The sequence below is a fragment of the Oryzias latipes genome, chromosome 14, assembly GCF_002234675.1.
Source record: "Oryzias latipes chromosome 14, ASM223467v1".
In the NCBI taxonomy this organism is placed as follows: domain Eukaryota; kingdom Metazoa; phylum Chordata; class Actinopteri; order Beloniformes; family Adrianichthyidae; genus Oryzias; species Oryzias latipes.
The window spans coordinates 29,701,737-29,717,087 of NC_019872.2; the positions used below are offsets into that span (position 1 = coordinate 29,701,737).

The window sequence follows — 15,351 nt, forward strand, 5'->3', positions numbered from 1 at the left end:
CTGCTCACGCAGTTGGGAATTTGGTGCTGCGCCGACCGCGAGCCGCCCTGACCACTACAGATTAATGCATTGTGGGAAATGGTGTCCCGACAGTTCTCGTAGTTTGATCAGAAACGGCTGGTCTGGATGAAGGAAATCTGTGTATTTTGTAAATTTGCAAATCACAGAAATGCTTCTGCTCAGTTTTCACTCAGATTACTGCGTAATTAGAAACCATTTTACCTGAAACTTTCATTCTGTTATGATCCTTTTGCTTTTCATGCTGAACATCAGACAAACATTTGTATTTAAGCAACTAAAGGAACTCATAAGGCATCAAAAATCCTCTGGTTCTGTGTTTGATCGTCGCCTTTAGAACTTTAGTATTTATTTCTCAGGAAGAGTGAACAATAAAAGCTTCACAGCAATGAGCCAGAATCCGCCCAGCAGCTGTTTCCATCTGTTGTTCATGGACAGATGCTGAAGGTTTCCACCCAAACAGCTAAAAGAGAAACTAAACACTACAAATAAAAGCATCAATAAAACAGAAATACCAGAAACTGCAATTATAAGACAATGGAAATGTAAACACCTTTGATAAAACTCCAAGCACTAAAACGACATTCATTTTAATGTGATAACGCCGTTAGAAATCCTCTGGTGTTTCACACAAACCCTCAGACAGAGGAGGTCATGTGACCCATCAGTTCTTTGTCCCTCCATCCTTTTTTCAAACCCACTTCAAACCTGTCAGGGTCACGGGGTTGCTGGAGCCTATCCCAGCTGCTGGGGGGCAAAGATGGGCTTCTATATAATTCTGTTTTTCTGAATGAACTTTTCTTTCAATTAAACTTTATTGGGTCAAACATTTTTCCACAAACATCATTGATGACCAGTTTTGGTGTGATGGTTTAACTCCATATGCTCCTGGACAGGAGGAACCAGCGGCTCAGAGCAGAGAGTGGGAGGAAGGAGGTGAAGGACGGCGTTCTCTGTCTCAGGAGCTGGTTGGAGCTCTCAGACGGAGGTCCTGTCGAGTGTTAGGTTACTTTATCCAGCTGAAGAGGTTTTCTGCTGTGTGCATTCTCTGTGCTCTCAAGTGTCTCCGAGCAGAACTGACTTGTTTATGAGTTTCTGGAAACCCCAGCTCCATCAGGCGGCGGCTTTGAAGGTGTTGAAATGTTCGGCGGCGTTCCCTGCTCGCATGTTTCCATCTCTTGGTGTCAGAAGTCGTGTGTGGGAGTATTCTGATATAGATTTTACCTCTTTACTGTGCAGAGCTTCGATTAGTCTGCGCCATGCAAAGAAGTCTGAGCCCCCCCGCGGGACGTCTACCTTTGCTTTAGCCTCGGGTTGATGCGTATCGAGTCGATGCTCGATAATCGTCCAGAAGCCGGGCGGTATTGACAGGCAGCAGCTCTTTGCTGTGAGGCGTTCAGAGAGATGCGAAGCCGCTCCAAAGACTGCAGCCATCCTGACCAGGACACGGAAGCTGCTTCAGGCGGGATGCTCGCCGTTGCTCCTCCCACCTCACCTCTCCGATGCGGAGCATCACCAAGAACGTCTGGAGAACCGCAGAGTTGCAAACGTTACTTCCAGCAGTCGGGTGAAGCGAGCAGAGCCTCAGACTGACATCACACCTGAACAGACAGGTGCTCTGAGGCTGCTGCACCGGTGCTGGCTTCAGGAGAGAGAACTCATTCATGAAGATTTCCTCACCGCTAACTGGTTTGAACCACTTTGTCCTGAACCGCTTCAGAAATGTTTCCAGTCTAAAAAGGTTTGAAGATGTGGCCTGACTCTCAGAGGTTTGGCATCCTGGGAAAAATTATGTCAACTTTCAAACTTATGTGAGAGGTTTTATAGAAAATTAACTCGCCAGGGGGTTTATGCAAATATACTCTTCGAACCCACACAACCTCGTAGGTTTTACATGCTGACGCTAACAAGCACGCTAAAGTTATCATTAGCATGTTAAAGTTAACATATGTGCCAAAGTAAACATTAACATGCTGAAGCTAACATACACACTAAATTTAACATTAACATGCTAAAGCTAACATATGTGCTAAAGTTAACATTAACACGCTTAAGCAAACATATGTGCTAAAGTAAAAAATTAGCACGCTAAAGCTAACATATGTGCTAAACTAAACATTAACATGCTAAAGGTAACATATGTGCTAAACTAAACATTAACATGCTTAAGCCAACATATGTGCTAAAGTAAACATTAGCATGCTAAAGGTAGCATATGTGCTAAAGTAAACATTAGCATGCTAAAGCTAACATATGTACTAAACTAAACATTAACATGCTTAAGCAAACATATGTGCTAAAGTAAAAAATTAGCATGCTAAGCTAACATATGTGCTGAGGTTAACATTAGCATGCTAAAGCTAACATATGTGCTAAAGTAAACATTAACTTGCTTAAGCCAACATATGTGCCAAAGTATACATTAACATGCCTAAGCTAACATTCACACTAAATTTAACATTAGCATGCTAAAGCTAACATATGTGCTAAACTAAACATTAACACGCTTAAGCAAACATATGTGCTAAAGTAAACATTAGCATGCTAAAGCTAACATATGTGCTAAAGTCAACATTAGCATGCTAAAGCTAACATATGTGCTAAACTAAACATTAACATTTTTTTTCTTTTTTTTTCATATTTTTTTTTATTGAAATATAATCATTACAAAACTCTCGCAGTCACAACACACAAAGATGCAAGGCACAGCTCTTTTCAAAAACAAAGATTAAAAAAAAAAAAAAAAGTATCATGTATTAAAGATTTTTAATAAAATCAGCATAAATTATAATACAAGGCAATCAACAATCTGGACCCTAGATTTGTAACCATTCTGTAGCAGAGTTACAAATGTCATCAATGAAAGGATTTGAGTTGTGAATACATTTCAATGAGGATAAATACAATTTGACTTCATTTTGAAAACACAGGAGGTTCGGACGATCTTTTTTCCACTTTTTCTTATGGATATGATATTTTCCCAAAAGAAGGAGGATGTTCACTAAGTTTGTTGACTCTTTTGGTAAGTTACTGTTATAAAACAAAATATATTTTTTTGTGAATTGTATGTTGTTAATTTTTTGACTAAGCCAGTTATGAAAATCTTGCCAGAATCTTTGGATCACTGGACATGAAAAAAACAGCTGTTTGGTTGTTTCTGGGGCTACATGACAGAAATCACACGGATCACCCTCAAAGCCAAATCTACTTCTCAATGTCTCTGCCGAAGGGTAATAATTGTTTATAATTTTGAACTGCATTTCTTTAATTTTGGGGACCACTGGCCATTTTAGGAATTTCCAAACTTGAGCACCTGATGTGACAGGTGTCTCAGTTATTTTGTATTTCACTTTTCTATTGAAGTCATAATATAATTTACCTTTAAAGGATTTGTTTAGGTATTTATTATCACATTTTTTTTCATTAAGTTTTATTTCTCCTATTACTAAATTTGGTAATTTAATTTGAACATAGGAAGACAATATTGTATTTTTTATTAAATGTATAAAAGCAATTGGAATTGCTCTGCAGATTTTTCTGGAATTCTTTGGTTGTGCATTCAATATCATATTTACTTTTAAAGTATTTTAACTGAAGAATTTCTCCATTTGAATCAAGAATATCCCTTACAAAAAGAATCTTGTGGTCAAACCAATTCTGATGAAAAATGGTCTTCCTGTTTGTGGTAAATACTCTGTTGTTCCACAGGATGGCGTAGTGAGGGGTGAAATTGTGGCTAAATATCATTTTTTCAGTGGAAAAGTACTTGTTTGTGAAATTCGGAAATCTTTATAGGAAGTTTGGAAATTTCAAAGTCACATCTCATCAAAAAATCTAATCCACCTAATTTATTGAAGATGTTTTTGGGAATATGAAACCATATTGAGTCAGGGTTAGCCATAAAGTCTTTTAACCATTTTATTCTAAAGGTTCCAATCATTGATTCAAAATCCGTCGTCCTTATACCTCCTAAATTATATTCCTGATTATGTCCTGTCAAATTATATCCCTTAATTAGTCCATTATGTTTATTTCTTCTCTTTCTTTTTCATCTCTAATTAATTTAATTCCTAAATATTTCACTTCGTGTTTACTAAACATTAACATGCTTAAGCCAACATATGTGCTAAAGTTAACATTAGCATCGTAAAGCTAACATATGTGCTAAAGTCAACATTAGCATGCTAAAGCTAGCATATGTGCTAAACTAAACATTAACATGCTTAAGCTAACTTATGTGCTAAAGTAAACATTTGCATGCTAAAGCTAACATATGTGCTAAACTAAACATTAACATGTTTAAGCCAACATATGTTCTAAACTAAACATTAGCATGCTAAAGCCAACATATGTGCTAAAGTTAACATTAGCATGCTAAAGTTAGCATATCTGCTAAACTAAACATTAACATGCTTAAGCTAACATATGTGCTAAAGTCAACATTAGCATGCTAAAGCTAACATATGTGCTAAACTAAACATTAACATGCTTAAGCCAACATATGTTCTAAACTAAACATTAGCATGCTAAGGCGAACATATGTGCTAAAGTTAACATTAGCATGCTAAAGTTACCATATGTGCTAAACTAAACATTAACATGCTTAAGCTAACATATGTGCTAAAGTAAACATTAGCATGCTAAAGCTAACATATGTGCTAAACTAAACATTAACATGCTAAAGCCAACATATGTGCTACAGTAAACATTACCATGCTTAAGCCAACATATATGCTAAAGTTAACATTAGCATGTTAAAGCACACTAAAGTTAACATTAGGACTTTTCCACATGCTCAACAGATTTCAGGGTTTTAGTGAAATCCTTGTGCCGCCATCTAACGTTAGAAAAAGGCCGGAGGACCTACGAGGTCCCCTGTGAATGCATCAACAGTTTTTTAACATCTAGGTTTGTCATGTCCGTCTATCCGGAGCTCTGGGGACGGGTCAGGTGATGTTTCTCATCACACATGCTGTTTTCCAGAACTCCTCTGACCTGGGTTTGCACATAAATAACATCCAAACAAATGACGGGTTGTTTTTTTTTGCGCCCAGCACTCAGTACAACACGGCCAGTGTAAACAAATTATTTATTCAAACAAGGACCAGATCCTTTATTTCTGCAGCGGCCATAAAGCTTCTTCTGCTCGGCTTTCAGTGAAAATTCAGCCTGCGAAACCACAAATGCTCCATCATGTAGCCATCACGCAAATCCTCACCCTGAATGCTGTGAGCATGACCCCACTGTAAGCCATGCATACTGATGAAAGGCAATCTGTGCAGCTGGAAAGTGTCATCGCCTTCATGATGCTCCTCAGAGCTGCAGAGAGAATCAATTCTGAATAGGGCAGAACAGTGGATGGGCTTTATTGCCCCAGCATGGGCAATACATTGGCACTTTCACCGGATCCATATATTAATGCTGCGCAGGAGAGAGCCAGGGAGGCTCACAGCCCATAATGTAGGAGAAAATAGAGACTTTCATCCTAGTACACGAATAAAGGAGCTCAATAGAGATGTTCATCTAAGAATATCACAGTGATCCCCCTGTTAACAGAAAACTCTCATAACTACCACCTTCATCTGGGGGGGCTGGGATGTGCATGGACTGGAGGACTTGTCTCATTTTGCGTTTGGCATGATGGGACTCTCATCTCTCTCAGTTCATGAATGCGTGTGGATCACATTACAGAAGGACTGCAGCCAATGTGCATGTCGATTTATGGAATTTAAGGAGAATTTTGGAGACTCTGATTTAATAATAATAATTGATACTATATTGATCCCACAATGGGGAAATTCTCCTCCACATTTTGACCCATCACCTGGGGGAGCGATGAGCTGCAGCCTAACCGCGCTCGGGAGGCAGTAGCGTTAAGGGCCTTGCCTAAGGGCCCTCACTGGGTGATGTTCATTGCTCGCCATTGATATGGTAATTGACCCAGTACCAGGCCTGCTCAATATAACGCAAAATTATCGTTATCGCAACATCAAGCTGTGCAATATGCATACCGCAAAAGATGACAAAAATCGCAATAAGTGGTTACCTTAAGTGCTAAAACAAACTCATGGCAGCTTGAAATATTGAACAAATGAAATAAATCCCTTTGTGCATTTAACCAATCGGAAGGACCCGTTTACGTTGTTGATCAATCAGATAAGCCCTTTTATGTTTGATGTTTGCCTCCTACGTCGACAAGGGTCATTTGGAGTATAATTTTTAAACTGTTGCAGTGAAATGGAAATTATGTTTTTGGTTGTTTTGCTATTTGTTTATATACCGTAAATTATATCGTTATCGTAATATTAATCACCAATATCGCATATCACGAGTTTTCCTCATATCGTGCAGCCCTACCCAGTACCATTGTTTATTCCCCTCCGGGAATCGAACCCTGGATTCCTGCATTGTAGCCTCTCTCCTTACCAACCGAGCTACCCAGCCGCCAAAAAAAGCACTTATTTATAATGCAGCCAGTGACTCAGCCCCTCCCCCACTGCCCTGATTTACCTAGTGCCCACAACTAAAGACACTGAAGTCAGTTTAGTCATCTGGTCAACTAGTTTGTTGTTGTAAATACTTGGAGCTTATTTCAATGTGGGAATGTGAATAAAATGACATCCAAACATGTCCGCGGAGTTACAAAATTCTCCTTAGCTAACACCAGCAGCCATTTTGAAAGCTGGGGTTGGATTTAGAAAAATGTTGTTTCCTCGTACTGGAGCGTATTCATTAGTGAACGGGGGTCCTGGCGTAAGAAGACAAACCTTTTTGGCTATTAGCTCCAACGGTTTTTCTGTTTTGATGTCGTCCGTTGAGATGTTGAAACCTTTGTGCAGCTCTGAGCTGTTTCCAAAAAACCAATAAAGCTTTTACGTGCAAAGACAGCCGACCTGAATGTGGACCCAGACACGCCAGTGCCCCCTCCCCTGACCCATTGTTGTTCCTACACGGTTCAGCCCCTCCCCCTCTGGCATCAGGAGATCTTCCAGCGCCGCGGCTGTTTCTTACAGTCGGTTTTCATCATCTCGCCCCGATGAAAGGGTTTAAATAAAGTCTGAGAGGCCTCCCTGGTGGGCCGTTGACTTCCACCTGGAGCTCATTCACATTCATACAACGCTCCTCGCCCCCCCACCCTGCTGCCTGAACAGCACTGGAATTCTAAGGAGCTGGAGGCGTTTGCAGTGAGGGGGGTGTGCACACGTCCTCACCTTTAGAGGTTTGGGGATCCCTGATCTTCACTTGCTCCTCACAACCTGAGGAGGAATCAAGGAAAACTGCAGAGATCACAAGGAGCCCCCCACCCCCCAAAACACCCTCCGATGTCTCCTTACCATGAAACAATGCTGACGTACGATCAGTTGTAAAGGTTAAAGGTCAGCTGTGCTGGTCGGATCATTGATGTTCATCATCATGGATGCTGCAAGTCTTTGGACTCTTACACTTCACTTTTCCGTTGGTTTTCTGCTTAACGACGGGTTTGTTGTGTCATTTGGGCTTTGCTAATCCAGTACGGCTGTGGATTAGAGGTAGACCAGTTACACAGGGTTGATGGTTCAACACCTGTACCCTTCCATCCAAAGACGGACTGGAGTTAGTTTACTGCTGTTTGCAGACACAAACTTGATTGCTGCTTCCAGTTTTAACTTGGGTTCTCCTGGTTCTTTTGCTGATTGTCAAATGTGACGTCACCCCTTTTCCATTTTCTAGTAAATATTAACATTTTTAGAAGACTTTTTCTGAATTTATTGATGAAAGCTTTGATGAATGATAAAAAATATGTTTACATACATGAACAAACTAATGACATATCGTTCACACAGGGTCTATATTTGTCAAATGAGCGAGTATGGCTGCACACTGTGTCTTTGCAGAGACTTCTGGGAAATTTCCAGAATTTCCTGGATTTTAGAATCATAGATTCGGACACCCCAATAGAAATGGGGAACGCCCTGCACAGTGCGCGGAGTAGTGAGGGACTTTGGACACAATGCCAGGTGACTCCTCCCCAAGTGTTATGAACAGGAAATGATTGTTAAGAAGCAGTTTTCAGGAACAGGAAATGGTGCTTAGGCGGTGGAACGCCAAAGATGCTCGGTCGGAACCAGCACCGGAGCAGGCTTGATGGGGAAGAGTTTCAGAACTGTGTCCTCCTGGAACTAAAATGTTTCTATCAACCCCTAACCTGCATTTCTTTGCTCTCTGCAGGACGGCATGGGCAACCTGAGAATAACAGAGAAAGGTCTGAAACTGGAGGGAGACTCCGAGTTCCTCCAGACCCTCTATGCCAAAGAAATCCAGTCCAAACCGGTGAGCTCCACACAGCAGTCTGCATTCACAGTGCCAGTGATGGCTTTGTCATCCATCATCACATTCACACTCCAGGCAGCTGAATTCATGCCTATCTACTGAACTGCTGCTGCAGAGGACGGATGGACATCTCCGTGATCAATGCTGTACATCAGAAAGGAGACATTTAGGAGAGATTTGAGAGGAATTAAGACATGGGACACTATGAGGACAGGACTACAAGGAGAAGGTGGACCATGATGTTTGCAGATGACAGTATGGTCTGTAGTCAGAGCAGGCAGCAGGTGGAGGAACATCTAGAGAGACTGTGGAGGTTTGATCTAGAAAGGGGAGGACTGACAGTCAACTGCAGGTAGACAGAGGAACTCCAGAGGAACGGTGAGGTTCCAGGTGGAGTGGAAGCTGGTTGGAACGGGTGGAGGAAGGGTTCAGGTGAGACCAAAGGAAAGGTGTAGCAGACTGTGGAGAGAGCAGCCAGAGACGGACAGGAGGCAGAGATGGAGATGCTGAGGTTGTCTCTAAAACCAGGATGGATCAGGAATGAGTCCATCAGAGGATCAGATCAGATCTGGAGATCCATGCAGGGAAGCAGAAGGAGACGTTTGAGAGGAGGAACAGTGATGGTGAAAGGATGCTGAGGGGGGAGCTACAGGAAAGAGGAGGACCAAAGATGTTCATGGATATAGAGAAGGAGGCTGCAGAAGAGAAGGTTAGATGGGGGTGGAGCTTGCTGTGGCGCCCCCTGAAGGAAACAGCTGGAAGACAAGGAAGAAGGTCGCAGATGTTTGTTTGAAAGTTGTGAGGAAAAAGACAGAAAGACATGAAGCGACGATGCTTAGAAGACTGTGGCTTTAGCTCTCCACGTCTGTTTCTCACAGAAGAGACAAACATTCCAACTAAAACTTCAGACACGATTCTAAAACCGTCTGTCTGCTGTGAGATTCAGCCGTTACTGCTGGATCACCTGAGGACCAGCAGATGTGTCCAAAACGGATGTTTGGCGTTTTTCTGCTCTCCTCTTTGCTCCTCTGTTGAAGCGAAGCTGCAAAAGGAGTTTCAACTAGAAACTTTTCTGAGCGTAAACAGATTCTCTTCCAGCGTGTGCGAAGAAAAGTACGAAAAACTTTATTCCTTTGTTGTAAATCATTTAGAGATTCATCAGAGTTTCCTAAACTGCTCACTGTGGTTGATGGAAGGGATAAATGCCCCATGGGGGGGGGGGGGGGGGGTCCTTTGTCAGAAATGAATGAACATGGCGTCCACACGCCATCCTCATGCTTGGTCACTATCATCCCTGGATTTACATGGACTGGAGTCACTAAAGGATATTGCATCAACTATTAGGACTTTCTTCTTGTTAACCGATGCGTTGTCATGGTAACGGCTTCAGAACCGGCCTCTGGCTCTGCTGCAGCTGGTGTATGAGGAAAAACTTGTAGAGGTTAAACGCCATGTGAAGTCAGACAAAGCATCATTTCTGAGGAAGGTTGTTTTTGTCCAGATGATGAAGAAAAAATGTTTCAAAGAAACAAATCCCATCAGTCGTTTGATTGAAGACAAATCCTCCAATAACTCTGATCAATAAATGTGGATCAATAAACAAACTATTTGTTTCATTAATGCTAACTTTATTTATCAACACGTATTCAGTCACGCGATAAGGTGAAGACGACATAAATGGTTAAAATCTGTGGAATATCATCTGTCCATCTACTGATTGGTCCAAGGTTCTGTAGTTCTGGTTACCAACGGTGTTTAGGCCGGCGCGATAATACAGAACATTCAGGCTATGTGACCGGAACTACTTTTATAGGTGTCTGTACACTTTTTAATGGACCTACCGCCAATCAGAATCCAGTATTCACTCTGACCTTTCAGACGTTAAACAACAGGAAGTTCTGTTTAGATCCGGTTCTCTTGTTCTGCTCTCCCCAAAGGAAAACTTGACTTTATTCTGTCATTTTTGCAGAAAGAAAGGACGTTCAGGTTTAACGATCCTTCAGTCAGTCTTGACTTTTGTAGAACCAAACAGGAGGACGCCTTTCGGTGGTTAGACTGGTGCCGTCCCAACCCAGAACAGGACGGGTCGTCAGCTCTCTTCCTGCTGGAATCCAGCTGCCTGTTCTGCCGGAGTGCTCATTAGCATTCTGAGCTGCTTCCTGCTGTCCTCACCAGAACTACAGGAGCAGCGTTCCAGACTGCAGACGTCTGCGGAGAGATGGCCGATAAGACGAAGAGCAGACGCCGACTCACTGCCTCAGCATTAGTAATCATTGTGGGGGGGCTCTTTGTCTGTGGCGTCTGAGCCCCGACGCGGATGGGAGAGAATGAACCATGGAGAGCGGTGACACGGGGGCGGAGCCACCACAGAGGAGATGACCAACGCCTCTGGTGATGACCACAAAGACACCACATCTGGCTCCGCCCCCTGTGGGGGCGTCTTCAGCCCGTAGCAGATGCAGACCCTCACTTGGTAGGTAAATGAAGGACGGCTCAGCCAGGAGCCTTCATAAAATATGCCACAACAAGGGGGGGTTAGTTACTTTACCGAGCAGCAGATAAATCAAGAAGAATAGGAACAGTGGGGGCGGAGGGGTAAGAACAGTTTACCTCGCCTCTGCTCCTGCTCCTACACCTGGCTGTGGTTCCTGTCTCCGGCTCGACTCGCGCCTTTGACTGTCCCCACAACCACGGCTGGATGAAGCTCGTCTGCTGGACTTTTATATATGTAGTTGTAGATTTAGATAAGTTAATTCTTCTCTAAGAGTTCTGGTAAATCGGCTGTCCGTCCTGGGGGAGGATCCCTCCTTCATGTGGGCACCCCTGAGGTTTCTTCGTTTTTTCCGGAATCCGGTTTTTTTGGGAGTTTTTCCTTACCGCGAAGGGGGGTCTAAGGGCAGGGATGCCAGTATAGCTTAGTCAGTTTGTTAGTTCATTTTAGTATTTTCCTATTGAACTCTTTGTATTCGTGATCCTTTTGATTTCATGTTTTACTTCGAAGCCCATCGAGACGACTGTTGTTGTGATTTTGGGCTATACAAATAAAATTGAATTGAATTGAATTGAATTGAATTGAATTGAATTGAATTGAATTGAATTGAATTGAATTGAATTGAATTGAATTGAATTGAATTGAATTGAATTGAACAGGGCTGCTGGTTCCGGTCCAGAGGACGTCTGGCCTTCACACAGTCCAGGACCATCTGAGTCCGATAATGTGTTCTCGCGACGGTGCATGGATCCGTTTCCGGTCCTGGTTCTGGTCTAAGTCCTCGCTGGTTCAGTGAGTCCAGAAAAGCCGGCTTTGCTGAAGGAAACAGCCGACGTCCTTTCTGACTCGTCTCCCAGGTGGAGCGTTTTTCAGAGCTAAAGGGGCGGAGCTTCCTGGATTATCAGGCGTGTTGGAGGACAGCTGGAGTTCTGGTACTGCTGGGACCTTCACGTGGCTGATGATGTTACTGTAGTTTCCCAGAATGCTTTGCCCTTGTGGCGTTTGTAGCAAACTGTCATGGCTGAAGGTGTGCAGGAGCATGGAGGAGGGGGTTTGGTGGTCTGGGGTTTCTCTGCAGACAGTTCCAGACCTGGATCTAAGTGAAGCCACCTTTTGGACAGAGATCTCTCAGATCCTGGTCTTTCTTCCTGTAAACGTCTTCAGACATGCAGACCTGATTTAAGGCGGCATCATGGCTGTCTTCCTGTCACACCTTTCTACAGGTAGAACTTCAGTCTGTGGACTCATTAGTAACTTTGCTCTGCTGCTCGTTGGCTGCATCTTCAGACTCGGAGGGGAAGCTGATTTGGGTACAAGCTGGTGGGGGGACTTGAAAAAATAATTCCTCCTTAAAAGTTCAGATCTGTAAAACCACCTTAAACCAACCCTGTGAAAGCGCGGCGAGGGAGATCAGAGACGCCGCGCTGCAACTAAACCCTCTGGTGAAGACAAGGAGCCCAGCGGGAGTCCCGCGGCCCCCCCTCTGTTGGGGGGGGGGGGCATGCTGGTTGTTAGGAAGCCTCAGCAGCGAACAAGAAGAAACCTGTCGCTGTGGAGGATAGCGGCACATCTGTGCACATCAGCCACTCGACCCCCCATTATCATCCTGATGCATCGCTGGTTAAGCGAGGAGGAGGAGGAGGAGGAAGAGGAGGAGGAGGATCTTCATCAGCAGCTGCTGCACAGAGATAGGTGACGAGTGGAGACGTTTTCCTTAGCGACCTTCCAATCCAGACGAATGTAAATTTAAGCAGCATTTGAAATCATGAAAAAAAACTGTCCGGCCCCCCCATGGAGGAATACAGTAAACCTTTACTGTCCAGCCCCCATGGAGGAATACAGTTAACCTTTACTGTCCGGCCCCCCCATGGAGGAAAACACTTAACCTTTACTGTCCGGCCCCCCCATGGAGGAATACAGTTAACCTTTACTGTCCAGCCCCCCATGGAGGAATACAGTTAACCTTTACTGTCCGGGCCCCCATGGAAGAAAACACTTAACCTTTACTGTCCGGCCCCCCCATGGAGGAAAACACTTAACCTTTACTGTCCGGCCCCCCCATGGAGGAATACAGTTAACCTTTACTGTCCAGCCCCCCATGGAGGAATACAGTTAACCTTTACTGTCCGGCCCCCCATGGAGGAAAACACTTAACCTTTACTGTCCGGCCCCCCATGGAGGAATACAGTTAACCTTTACTGTCCAGCCCCCCATGGAGGAATACAGTTAACCTTTACTGTCCGGCCCCCCCATGGAGGAATACAGTTAACCTTTACTGTCCGGCCCCCCCATGGAGGAAAACACTTAACCTTTACTGTCCGGCCCCCCCATGGAGGAAAACACTTAACCTTTACTGTCCGGCCCCCCCATGGAGGAATACAGTTAACCTTTACTGTCCGGCCCCCCCATGGAGGAATACAGTAAACCTTTACTGTCCAGCCCCCATGGAGGAATACAGTTAACCTTTACTGTCCGGCCCCCCCATGGAGGAAAACACTTAACCTTTACTGTCCGGCCCCCCCATGGAGGAATACAGTTAACCTTTACTGTCCAGCCCCCCATGGAGGAATACAGTTAACCTTTACTGTCCGGGCCCCCATGGAAGAAAACACTTAACCTTTACTGTCCGGCCCCCCCATGGAGGAAAACACTTAACCTTTACTGTCCGGCCCCCCATGGAGGAATACAGTTAACCTTTACTGTCCAGCCCCCCATGGAGGAATACAGTTAACCTTTACTGTCCGGCCCCCCCATGGAGGAAAACACTTAACCTTTACTGTCCGGCCCCCCCATGGAGGAATACAGTTAACCTTTACTGTCCAGCCCCCCATGGAGGAATACAGTTAACCTTTACTGTCCGGCCCCCCCATGGAGGAATACAGTTAACCTTTACTGTCCGGCCCCCCCATGGAGGAAAACACTTAACCTTTACTGTCCGGCCCCCCCATGGAGGAAAACACTTAACCTTTACTGTCCGGCCCCCCCATGGAGGAATACAGTTAACCTTTACTGTCCAGCCCCCCATGGAGGAATACAGTTAACCTTTACTGTCCGGCCCCCCCATGGAGGAAAACACTTAACCTTTACTGTCCGGCCCCCCCATGGAGGAATACAGTTAACCTTTACTGTCCAGCCCCCCATGGAGGAATACAGTTAACCTTTACTGTCCGGCCCCCCCATGGAGGAATACAGTTAACCTTTACTGTCCGGCCCCCCCATGGAGGAAAACACTTAACCTTTACTGTCCGGCCCCCCCATGGAGGAAAACACTTAACCTTTACTGTCCGGCCCCCCCATGGAGGAATACAGTTAACCTTTACTGTCCAGCCCCCCATGGAGGAATACAGTTAACCTTTACTGTCCGGCCCCCCCATGGAGGAAAACACTTAACCTTTACTGTCCGGCCCCCCCATGGAGGAATACAGTTAACCTTTACTGTCCAGCCCCCCATGGAGGAATACAGTTAACCTTTACTGTCCGGCCCCCCCATGGAGGAATACAGTTAACCTTTACTGTCCGGCCCCCCCATGGAGGAAAACACTTAACCTTAATTATATATTAATATATTAATTAATATAATAATATATTAATATAATTAATTATTCCCCCAAACTTCCTTAACATTAAGTTAAATAATCTCTGAATACTAACTAGTCTGACAATAATCCTGTCCAAAGAGGAATGTTTTCAGTCTAACTTTGAATGTAGAAACTGAGTCGGCCTCTCTTACATGAGCTGGGAGTTTATTCCATAAGACAGGGGCTTGGTGGCTAAACGCTCTACCTCCAACCGTACTTTTACTAATTCTAGGAACCACAAGCAGTCCTGCATTTAGTGAGTGAAGTGTTCTGATTGGATGGTAAGGGACTATGAGGTCCTTAATATAGGACGGGGCCATTCCATGTAAGGCCTTATAGGTTAACAGGAGGATCTTGAACTTGATTCTAGAATCAACTGGGATCCAGTGAAGTGAAACCAACACAGGAGTGATGTGATCTCTTCTGCTGGTTCCAGCTAACAATCTAGCTGCTGCGTTCTGAACAAGCTGGAGACTTCTTAAGGAACTCTTAGGGATGACAGTTAAAGAACCGGATCTCCAGAACATTTGCTTTGAATGAACGACCTGCTGATCGGTTGGATCAGACCGTTTGTGGTACAGCGTCTGACCCCTCTGGACCCTCTCTGGACCCTCTCTGGTGGGACGAGTCCCCCTGTGGTACAGCGTCTGACCCCTCTGTACTCTCTCTGTGGTGGAACAGGGTCCGTGAGTTCCCCTGGTGTTCGATTCCCGTCTACCTCTCCTACATTCAAAGCAGTATCAGGTCCTCCAGATTGTTTACTGCTGGAACTCCAGGATGTTTGAAAGGCCCATAATGTTCTCCTTAATATATGCCCCAATCTGCCCCCCCCCGGGTGAGAGAGTGCTGCATAATGGGGGTGCTGCTATCTCTAATTAACAGTTTGACTGAGGCATGAAGATGAGTCCAGCACAGGAAGCACACGGTGCGTCGTGGTCAGCATTACAGATTGGT

The 15,351-nt window shown here is 44.4% G+C and overlaps 1 protein-coding gene across 6 annotated transcripts in view; it reads left to right on the forward strand.

Moving 5' to 3' along the window:
- sgcd (sarcoglycan delta) overlaps positions 1–15,351 on the forward strand; it is a 198,058-nt gene that overhangs the window by 151,546 nt on the left and 31,161 nt on the right. For all 6 annotated transcript variants that reach the window (XM_023962866.1, XM_023962869.1, XM_023962865.1 and 3 more), the window contains one exon: positions 8,227–8,328. In XM_023962866.1, the coding sequence (XP_023818634.1) occupies positions 8,227–8,328 (102 nt within the window). The remainder of the gene's footprint in view (positions 1–8,226; positions 8,329–15,351) is intronic.